This window comes from Gouania willdenowi, chromosome 19 (assembly GCF_900634775.1).
Source record: "Gouania willdenowi chromosome 19, fGouWil2.1, whole genome shotgun sequence".
NCBI lineage: Eukaryota > Metazoa > Chordata > Actinopteri > Blenniiformes > Gobiesocidae > Gouania > Gouania willdenowi.
Window position 1 is genome coordinate 12,827,734 of NC_041062.1, and position 10,818 is coordinate 12,838,551.

At 35.0% G+C, this 10,818-nt stretch overlaps 1 protein-coding gene across 5 annotated transcripts; it reads left to right on the top strand.

The window, feature by feature from the left end:
* The first annotated feature begins 1,641 nt into the window (after window positions 1-1,641).
* decr2 (2,4-dienoyl CoA reductase 2, peroxisomal) lies at window positions 1,642-9,078 on the top strand. 5 transcript variants are annotated; one of them, XM_028476460.1, is made up of 11 exons: window positions 1,642-1,768; window positions 1,844-1,929; window positions 2,632-2,737; window positions 2,853-2,921; window positions 4,199-4,250; window positions 4,335-4,470; window positions 6,621-6,745; window positions 7,425-7,518; window positions 8,129-8,233; window positions 8,312-8,500; window positions 8,694-9,078. In XM_028476460.1, exons 3-11 carry the CDS (start codon window positions 2,640-2,642, stop codon window positions 8,726-8,728), a joined length of 903 nt encoding a protein of 300 aa, XP_028332261.1. In that variant the 5' UTR covers window positions 1,642-1,768; window positions 1,844-1,929; window positions 2,632-2,639; the 3' UTR covers window positions 8,729-9,078. The 5 variants fall into 5 exon arrangements, with proteins under 5 accessions (XP_028332261.1, XP_028332262.1, XP_028332260.1 ...); XM_028476461.1 differs by having other exon boundaries at window positions 1,699-1,787; XM_028476459.1 differs by lacking the exon at window positions 1,844-1,929 and having other exon boundaries at window positions 1,709-1,787; window positions 8,312-8,568.
* Window positions 9,079-10,818: the final 1,740 nt, after the last annotated feature.

Genomic DNA, 10,818 nt, shown 5'->3' on the forward strand with positions numbered 1-10,818 from the left:
GGACATTATATTTATCCTTTGCTCTTTTCTTTATTAAATATGTTTTTTTTATACATTCCCGTCATTTTTGGGACAACGTGAAAATATATGATTTCAATAGTTTTCCTCAAATAAAATTATGGACTTGTTAGTTTGTCCAAATGCTTTCTCGCAGTTTAGAACAGGTGGAAAAGGTCAGGTTAAAGATTTATTAAACACTAACCTTAAGTTACAACTTAACAGCTGAACCCTTCCCTATTTTCAGTGCAACCCCTTAACTTTATAAAGTTTGGGGTGTCCTGATCCGATATTGATATCAGATATCGGTCCGATATCAGATATCGGTCCGATATCAGCCAGAAAACGAATTTTTGTTGTTTTTGTCCCCGCCCTCAGTTGTTCCCACCATATTAAAAAAAAAAAAAAAAAAAAAAACTTTAGTGAAGTGAAGTGAACTTGAATTATTTGCACTTTAAAAGTATAATTATTTTTCATGGTCTTGTAATTTTTTTTTTTAAATTCAATTATAGAATACTGTAGATATTATGTTGAAGGTTAAAATGTATGTAACCAATTGGTTAATAATAAATGGGTCAGTTTTTCTCACACCTACAGTATATATTGTTGACTATTGTTCTCTGTTTGAGTAACATCACTTGATCAAGCCTTTTCTAACATTCCACACTACAAAATAAGTAATAAAAATATGTATGATTCGTGCTGATACTGTATCGGATCGATATCAGTATCAGCCAATATGCAAGGCTGCAATATTGGTATCGTATCGGAAGTGAAAAAGTTGTATCGGGACATCCCTAAATCTAATCTAGTCTAATCTAGTGATTCTGGGCCCATATTATTCCCTAAAGAGCTATACAACCTTTTCCCATTCATACGATGGGAAAAGTAACAGTCATTAATAAAGTTACACCAAATTCTTGCTTTGCTCTGTGATTCAAAGCTCATTTTTGATACTAAGAATGATACAATAATAATCAGAGATGTTTAACAGGGATCAGCACCAGAAACTTCACCTTAGTTCTTCCAACCACACTGATAAATTGCATTGTATACACTGAAAGCTTTTAGAAAGTGCCTTTAAATAATGGCCAGCAATTGTTTTGAAGCTTGGTCAGCTGATTTTTCATCTTTGGATCACTTTTGAATTAAAAAATACTGACTATTGTACCATGAACGCCACATAAAAACTGTATCATTATTCCATCCTTTTTCAAACTCACTGAAATCCTCTAGTAAATTTCCATTTCTGCTTTGAAAACAGAATGTTCAATTGCTACTTTACACCCACTAAAAGAAAACACATTATTATTTTTTATTTTATTTACTTTTTTGAGGCATGTGACAATTAATACATAGCGAATATTCCTATACCTACACACATCCAAATATATATATACACCATTTGATGTTAATAAATAAAATTAATTATATCTTCTGAAAATATAGTTTATACAAAAAACAAACAAACAAAAAAAAATATATATATATATATAAAATAATATTTTTTATTTTGTTTGTTTTTTGTATAAACTATATTTTCAGAAGATATAATTAATTTTATTATATATATATATATAACATACATATGTCATATTACACATTAAAGATGATTCACTTAAATCTCTCTGTACTCTCAGAACACGAATACAGTAGACGGTTTGTGATCTTGAACGCAACCCAGATGGACTTCGTTTCCCATGATGCATCGCTACAGTCAGGCAAGATAGAAGAATGGTCAAAAGTACAACACGTTTGTTCCCGTAAAGAGGTGAATAATCTGTCAATGGGTGAGTGATAAATGCAGAAAATGTGCCTGGTCACATCTTGATAAGTGTTGGTTTAGTTTCAGCTCGTCGACTTTCAGCAAAGAGGAGACGGAGCTGCTAAAACCACCCGAAACTACAAAAACTAGCTTGTTTTCTTCAGCAGGTAAATAGCCAGCAAACTGCGGTACATGGTTCAAGTTGAGGAGAGTAATGGTGACTTTATAGTTGACGGAAAAGATAAATGATAATAATAATAAAAATCAACACAGTTTCAAAAATTGTATTTCAAAAAATGTGTAGACAAGTTTGGGATTTTGGAGTTTTTCAATACATTTTCTTTTCAGGCGCTCATTAAACAATATTATTTAAATTATTACTGTTTATATCAACAATACAGGGGAAAAAAGAGGTCACATTAAAACTTGAGTTGTTACACTGATTGTTTTTCTTTTATTTCAACTTTAATATCAATATTTTTTAAAAATCTGCTCTTTGCAGAATTGAAGAAGCATTTGACTTAAAATGGGTTAATAATATTGCTGAAAGTCTGCATTGATTTTTCACTTTAAAAGTATTTACAGTATTGACTAAGACTTGCCAAATTTATGTCAGGAAAACCAAAATCAGATAAAAAAAAATATATTGTATTGTATTATCCCAATACATGTATTCCAATCCATATATTATTTGCTTTTTTATTTTATTTTTATTTTATTTCATCACAGATTTAAGAAACCCATACATATTTGTGTGAGCAGACCCAAGTTGAGACCTAATAAACCATGGTTATACAAAATGGAAAATAACGATATATTACTGTATTTATAATAATTTTCATATTTGTTATCAATTTGTATTTGTCTAGTCATCATCATGGCAGAGAATAAAAGCAAAGAGTTTTTGCCAGAAGATGTTGGTTCAGACGATTGTTTGACTTCATACACTCACATCTACAGTCCAGATCTACTGAAGTAAGCAACAATATGAGTTTACATACAGTGTTGATGTTTCCTCATATTACAATGTGTGCAAAGCAAATGTCACTTTTACATGAGGGACTTTTTTTATTTTATTTTTTGCTTTCAGAGATCAGGTTGCATTTATTACTGGTGGAGGGTCTGGTATTGGACTCAGGATAGCTGAAATCTTCATGAGGTAAGCAGGAAATATGTGAAAGAATTTATGTTTCTGCAATATCTATAAAGGTCATTTAAACACAACATTATGTCTGATGTAGGTAATTCATTTGCACAGATATAAAGTTATTATAGGGGAAATTTTCAAATGAAAGATTTGGTCTATTCAGGTATGGGGTGCCAATTGTAAAGTTGTGCATGCTAAAATAAACAGCAACATTTAGCAACAAAGCACATTTAAAAAGCGTATGTGAATTGTTTTATCTTACTTTTGACAAGATTTAAAGCAATATTTGTGCATTTTCTCATAAAAATATAATGACAATGTTAAATCTAAATGTTAACTCTAAATCTAAATGTTAAATATTAAATCCAAACGTTGAATCTAAATGTCACATTTAAATCTAAATGCTAAATTTACAAATGCACCTTCATCCCCTCCGCAATAACTGCTCTGAACTGCTCTGACACAAGATAGACATTACACCGCAAACAATTTTTTATCTGTTATTCTTAAAATGGTCCTCATTGTGTCTTTTTAAGCCAATTTTATGTGTTTTGTTTTTATTGTGCTGAATGTCTTGCTGTTGTAGCTGTGTCAAAAAATAATTTCTGTCACTGCTTCAGCACAGACAAGAAAGTCTATCTATTCTATGTTAAATCTAAATGTTCAGTGTAAATCTTAAATGTGAAATCTAAATCTGAATTTTAAATCTAGTAAATGTTAAATGTTAAACCTAAATGTCACAGGTAAAACTAAATATTTAGCTAATATGCAAATTGTTTAGATTTAGAATTTAACATTTAGATTTAGATTTCACATTTATATTTACATTTCACATTTATATTTACGTTTCACATTTATATTTACATTTAACATTTAGATTTAGCATTTACATTTTAGATTTAGATTTAACATTTAGCATTTAGATTTGGATTTTACATTTATATTTAAATTTAACATTTAGATTTAACATTGACATGATATTTTTATGAGAAAAAAATCATCACAAATATTGCTGTAAATCTGGTCAAATTCAAATGCTAAATGTTGCAAAAAGCTGTTGTTTATTTTAGCATGCGCAACTTTACAATTGGTGCCCCCTATTCAGGTGTACTGAATAATGCATATCAAGCTAGTCTTTTCTTTCAGTTTATTGCACAATTTAAATTCCAAATGTGTTTACATTTCTATTGGTTTTCTTAATAAAACATCACTTATTCTCACTGAAATCATCACTATTTCCTGTGCCAGTTTAGGCCTGACATTGTTTCCCATTTGATTCTTTCTCTCAGGCATGGCTGTGATACAGTGATTGCCAGCAGGAACTTAGACAAGCTCAGAGAGGTTGTTTCTTTGTCAAATTCTCACATTAAATGACAACAAAATATACATTATTAAGCATCACATCATGTGACCGTTTCCTTTTAGGCTGCTGTGAAGTTGTCTGTTGCATCGGGGCGTCGCTGTCTCCCTCTGTGCATTGATGTGAGGCAGCCTGAAAGCATCGTGGCTGCTGTGGAAGACACGCTAAAAGAGTTTGGCCGTTTAGATGTCCTTATTAACAGTATGTGACCTTTTATTCACCTTTTGATAGATGATCTTGTGTGCTTGTAGCGTCAGATGTTACACATTACTAGACACTCTCACCAGTTTTTATTCTGTTATGTTTTAATTGAACCCCTACCCGGTACATCGTTGGGAGTCTGCTGGCTGAACGTGGCTAAATGGACTTTAAACAGAGGTCACATGTGAATAATTTTTGGTTTAATCATCAACTTGTCGAGAGGCGCACTTATTTTTATCTACTGTCTTTACACCCTGATCCCCTTTACACACTTGCATCACTGCGAGATTAGATTTTTGCAACATTATCATTAGGCTTCCCATGTTCGGTGAGGTCAAACTTGAATTATTACACACTTTTGTATATAAACTACTGTTATGTTTTTCCTAACATAAAAGGTAAAAAAAGAGAAATATTTCAGAAATCAAGTGTTTTTCAACCACTAGGAAAAGTCATACTTTTGCCGCAGAAACACAGATTGAAAAGAACTTTAATATTACCAATGCTTTACTTTACAGTTCAAATCCTGAGTCTAATAGACCCTTTAAAGGTGCAGTCTGCAACTTTCAAATCCCTCTCTCCCCCTCCCTCCCCGTTGCTCTCTTGCCCTGCCTCCAAACTTTCCAAAGTCCCTCCCTCAGACGAGCTAACAAGCTAACGTTAGTCCGACAGCAACATCACAGTAATATAACATGCTCTGTTAAAAACATATTACTGCAGCGCTTCTCTCTCAATGTGCACACACCTCAGCAACAACACAGTGTCATTTACAGCAGCCCACACGGAGGCTGCTGCGCGCACATGAACAACACATGCACTACAGAGTTCTAGTGTAACAACTACAAATTAAACATAATGTAAATCAAGCAGCAGTAATTACCTTTCTAGCAGAAAAGTCACCAGTTCCATCTTCTACTCCTCCAGACCATACAGTGTAAAAAAGACGGTGCTCCAGCCCAGGGAAAGGGGCGGGGCCTGTGAGCAACAGCTGTCAGAGAGTCCATCAAACTTTCTGCTTGGTCGCGGTGCATTCTGGCAATCTGCCAAAGGCTGCAGAGCAGCAGGGGGGACTCAGTGAGCCTGCTTTTTCCACACAATCTACTAGTTTGATGTAAAGCTGTCCTTACATAGTGACAGCTTTAGCAAATATGACAAAAAGTCACTTTTCGAAGAGTTGCAGACTGCACCTTTAATTGTTTGTAAACATTGTGACGTATTTTGTTGGGTGGGGCTTAGCCTGGAGGCAAACCACCATAGATGACTTACCTGTGCTGTTAGACAATGGGGAGCGACGTAGCAAGGTGGCGGTCATCTTATTCAGACAGCTGGCCACGCTCATTACATGGATGTCAATGGTGCATGTACTATGTCATACCTACGTATAATAAGGTTTGTGTAATAAGGCAAACCGTTTGTAAATCTGTCAATATTTCATCGAGTTAAGGGTATTTTTGTTTAAGCTGATCACTCACCTTTCCACAGCGCGTCAGAGTGTCAAAAAGTCAGTTGTCTGAGGTAAGATGGCCGCCGTTGAGCTACACTGGCGAATCCTGCTTACGTCATAGTGTTTACAGAATATACATATCTATGCTTTAGCCAGCGGCGTTTCCTGTTTTTGTGACGTGGGCCATTAAGGGGTCTATTTACTGATCATGGACCTTAAGTGTTAATTAAGGAACATTTAAGACATTTGCTCTGAATCAAGGGCTGCCACCTGTGTGTGAATGTGACCCTGAAACGTTAAGTGCTTTGTGAGCAATTATGGTAAATTTGTGTCCTTTGGCTAATGTTTTAAAAGCTAAGAGTAGACATGTAATATGCACTAACAATGACGGCTGCTGCTGCTGCTGAGGAGCATCAAATGAATCACTCTTTGAATTCACATGGAGGAGACCCTCGGATTTGAATAGCATTTTTGACTGAAGTAGCACATGAAGGATGCACGTTTGAATGTGTATTTAAACGAACACATACTCGACAGCTCTCCATCTTTCTACAGAAGATTCATGTTTGATTTCATTTCTGTAGCTTGATGTTAAATGCGGTTAGCACATGAAATAGTGAAGGACTGCCTTTTAAATTCAGATGTTAAAATGTAGGCCATATCTATTTTTTTAATGATGATGATGATGGTACTTATCTTTGAACAGATGCTGCTGGAAACTTTCTCTGCCCTGCCTCAACACTCTCCTTCAACGCCTTCAAGACCGTGATGGAAATTGACACCATGGGCACATTTAACACCAGCAAGGTGGTTTATGAGAAGTGGTTTAAGGTAAAGCACATCTTTTTTCTGTATTTTTAGAAGCACAATGATAATAATGAATAAATGATCTTCAGGCTTGATTGTTCTCATTCTTAAACCTGGGCTGTGTTAGAAATGGCACATTCCTACAACCTCAACGAGTATGGTTAGGATGATGACCGAGGATGAGCGTTCCTACTGAAGTATACTTCCAAGTTTCCCAAGATGCATTTTGGACCTACAACGACAAAAACTTGAGACACACTGAGGCTTAATATCTTTGATTTGAAAGTTCTGAAAACATTTTAAGTGAGAAAGTGACCAAATAGAATATCAATATGTGGTTATTTGATCCATAAAATTGGCGGAAACACATTTCGGGGACATTTTTCAGAAACCTGCCATTGTGCTACTGACAAACATTTACAAAAGCGTTAAAAACTAATGGAAGACAAGATGATACGCTTTTGTTTTGAAAAGATGATTTTTGACTTTTAGCTTGAAGCTGGTCCCAGGACGAATTTTCAATCCGCCCACAATGCGTCATGTATCCCGGTATTTCTCGCATACTCAATCTTTCCATACTATCTAATATGAATACACTAAATACTCTTTTTGGACGTTGTCTTAGCGTAAGTGTGCCATTTCGAACACAGCCCTGGTGTTATTAATATTCATCATCTTGGTCCTGAACCTTTTTGGTGTGAAGGACCATGGTGGGAACATAGTGAACATCTCTGCTACGCTGGGATACAGGGGGCAGGCCCTGCAGGTGCATGCTGGCTCAGCAAAGGCAGCCAATGGTAAGAGCAATAGTTGTGATTTAAAGCAGTGTTTTTCAAATAGGGGTACGCAATGACACTTCAGGGGATACTTGAGAGCGAGAGAGAGAGAGAATCATACTAAATATTATCAGCAACACACAAAACGACAAGAAAGACGCACTAAATGAGAGAAACATGCACAACAGATCATATACTGTACATACAAAATGACATAAGAAACAACCAAAAAACACACACAGAGAGAATAATTTAAATACAACAGACAAAATAAGAAAAAAAATATACTGAATAGTAAAAAGAACAAACAACGAAATACACAAAATGACACCAAAAAACACACAAAATGATGATAGAAATGCACTTGATAATAAAATACAAAGATCAGGATGGAGATAACTGTAAATGATAAAAACAATAGAAATAAATCTATTCAGGAGACACCAAATACTGTTTCATTACACGTATTTCCAAAATGAGATGCTTTACTACGTGTGTTAACACTCATTCATTCCATCATTATGCTCTAAAGTAGTTTTTTTCACAGAATACTGAGCAAAATGTTCTAGTGGGACAAGGGGGGGATCTAAAGGAAACCTCAGTTACCCCATTATGCCTGTGTTCACCCCAGATGCCATGACCAAGCACCTGGCTGTAGAATGGGGGCCCAGTGGAGTGAGAGTCAACGCTGTGGCTCCGGGGCCGATCTCTGGCACTGAAGGCTACCGCAGACTGGGTAAAACATTCAGCACAATTATAACAGGGCCTTAAACCAAGTGGAAGTTCTTTAATAACACTGTAAGATGTTCCTCAGGTGGACCTCGTGGGGAGGTTGCTGGGGCTTTCCAGTCCATTCCCATGCAGCGAGCTGGAAATAAAACTGAGATGGCTCACTGCACTCTTTTCCTGGCCAGCCCGGCGTCGTCTTACGTGACCGGAACCATCCTGGTGGCGGATGGAGGGGCGTGGCTCACCTCAGCCAATGACGTCGCCATGCTGTTGGGTATAGCCTCCTCTAAATCTGCTAAACTCTGAACAGGGGATCTCCCTCCTGTCCTCCTCCTGACCCAGGTGTGTTGGAGGAGGTGCAGGTGGAGAGTGCTGCTGCTGAGCGTGTGACTGTGCTGCATGTTGTTTTATTTATCAAATATTAAAATAATGATGTTTATCTGAATGGTTTTTTTTTTTTGTTTCAGGTTATTGGTCAGCTGAAAAGAAAAGAGACAAGTAAAGTAAACCCTGTAAACTGAAGTGTTAGTAGTGCAGTATTATTGGTTTGCCACGCCCCCTGGTGCCGCATGAGTGCATTGCAAATTTAACATGTTCACCATATTAATATTCAAATAATTACTTACCATAGTGTTAACCTTTTTTAAATTCTGTTTTATGTCATCATGTACTTTGCATAAACTTATGGTGTGATTTTTATGTATGTCAGTGATCATAGTGCAGTGTCATCATTTGGTTTTCTTATCAGAGGATTAGAAAATGTAAGAAAACTAAATGACTGACCTTGCATCTTTTATTAAAATGAAAAAATAAAGGACACAAAAGAATTGCAATAAAATGTTCTTTACCTTTTGTGAGTACTGTTTTATTTTTTTATTGTGACTAATCACATAAACAATTTAATTATTGTTACAAGGACTATTTACAGACTTTGCTGTTACAGCCAAGGTTTTAATTTGCATTATCAGTCAATGTCACACATAAAAAAAGTGCCAGCTCCTCACTTTTAACATTGATCCACAGAAGAAATTACTTGTTATAACAGTTCCTCTTCAATTCAGATTTAATTTATTTCGTTTTCAAAAAAGAAATGTTTGGAATAGAAAGATAACTTTGGACCTTTATTGTCTTGATAGGGCAATATGTAACAGTTTCACATTTATCAGATATTTTCAGAAAAGTATAATAAGTCAAATACTTGGGTGTCCAATTCAAATGCTGTCTTTTCTATGATATAATAATTAACAAAGGTAACATAAATTTGTTTTGATCTTAGTTTCTGGATTTCATGGATTATTTAGTGAGCTTTCGTTTCTTATGTCGTTCTGAAGTGTCGTGACCTTTAGGCTGTTTCTCTGGTTATACTCATTTTTAATTCAAACCTCAGCGTCTACATCTCTGAAACACAGCTACAGCTAAAAACCTTTATTATTAGGCTGTTCATCTCCCTTTAGTCTCAAATGACTCAAGATTATTTACATTATTTTCCATGGTTGGCCTTATCTTATGGTATGCATTTGATTCTAATGTTTTAAAGAAGTGAATGTGGCTGCAGTTTATTTCAGTCTGTTTGACCGGAGAATAATAAAAGTGAATAATACTGTTTGCCCTAAATGATATAAGTATTTGCAACATGGGCGTTTCCCTTATATGTTGAAGCAACAAAACGTGTTGAACATCTAAAGAAAAAAAAAAATGCATGTGATCTGTAGTTAATGATATAAAATATGTGTGTGGATTAAATGCCATCGCTCATTGCAACAACTTGCATACCAAATAAATGTTTTTCTAACAGAACAAACACAATTTCTTAAACATGTCCAAATATGTAAAACTACTGCCATGACAACAGCTAGGAAAGTGGCTTAACCTGATTTGAAAATATTAGATTCCCATGTGAGCAATAAAGAAAATATTTGATTCAGTCACCTTAACGCTGCAGTCTGTAATCTTTACTCTCAAAAGTGCCATTTTGCCTAATCTCACCTGGATTAAAGGCCTTCCAGAGCCGGGGGGAAAAAATGCCTTCTCAATGATAATATTTTTAAAATTATATACATTTAAAGTTATATTGAATAATGTTATATAAACATGTTTTTAAGTTAACTTATTTAAAGGGCTACAAAAAATAAATTTAATTTGATAACATATGACGATGTTGGTCAACACATGCTAAATAAATCATTACCCACAGAAATAAAATCTATTTTTTGTTTAGTTATCTTACCAGAATTCAAACTTAAGGTAAGCCACAGGTGCAATGAAAGTCGATAGTTGCAGGAGGTGGAGTACTAAGAGTACAAAGGTGGCAGAGTTATTTACTTTTAGGTTAACAAATGGTTTTGTCATAATTTTATTTGAAGTGTATGTCATTAATCACCATTACCCTCTGTAAGAAACAACAATTAAGTATTGTAATATTTTCTCTAAAATTATAAGGAGCCATTTCAAAAAAGTCAAAGAGCCACATGAGGCTCCAGAGCCACAGGTTGCAGACCCCTGCATTGCTTTAGCCTGTAGTGTAAATTCTCAATTTTTGGTTTCGGACTGACTTTAAAATGTTAAATAAACTAAATAATGAACATGAAATTG

Coding starts and splice junctions, on each gene's coding strand:
- decr2 (XM_028476458.1), top strand. Junction 4,251..4,334: donor ACTTAGACAAGCTCAGAGAG/GTTGTTTCTTTG, acceptor GTTTCCTTTTAG/GCTGCTGTGAAGTTGTCTGT. Junction 8,501..8,693: donor TGACGTCGCCATGCTGTTGG/GTATAGCCTCCT, acceptor TTTTTGTTTCAG/GTTATTGGTCAGCTGAAAAG.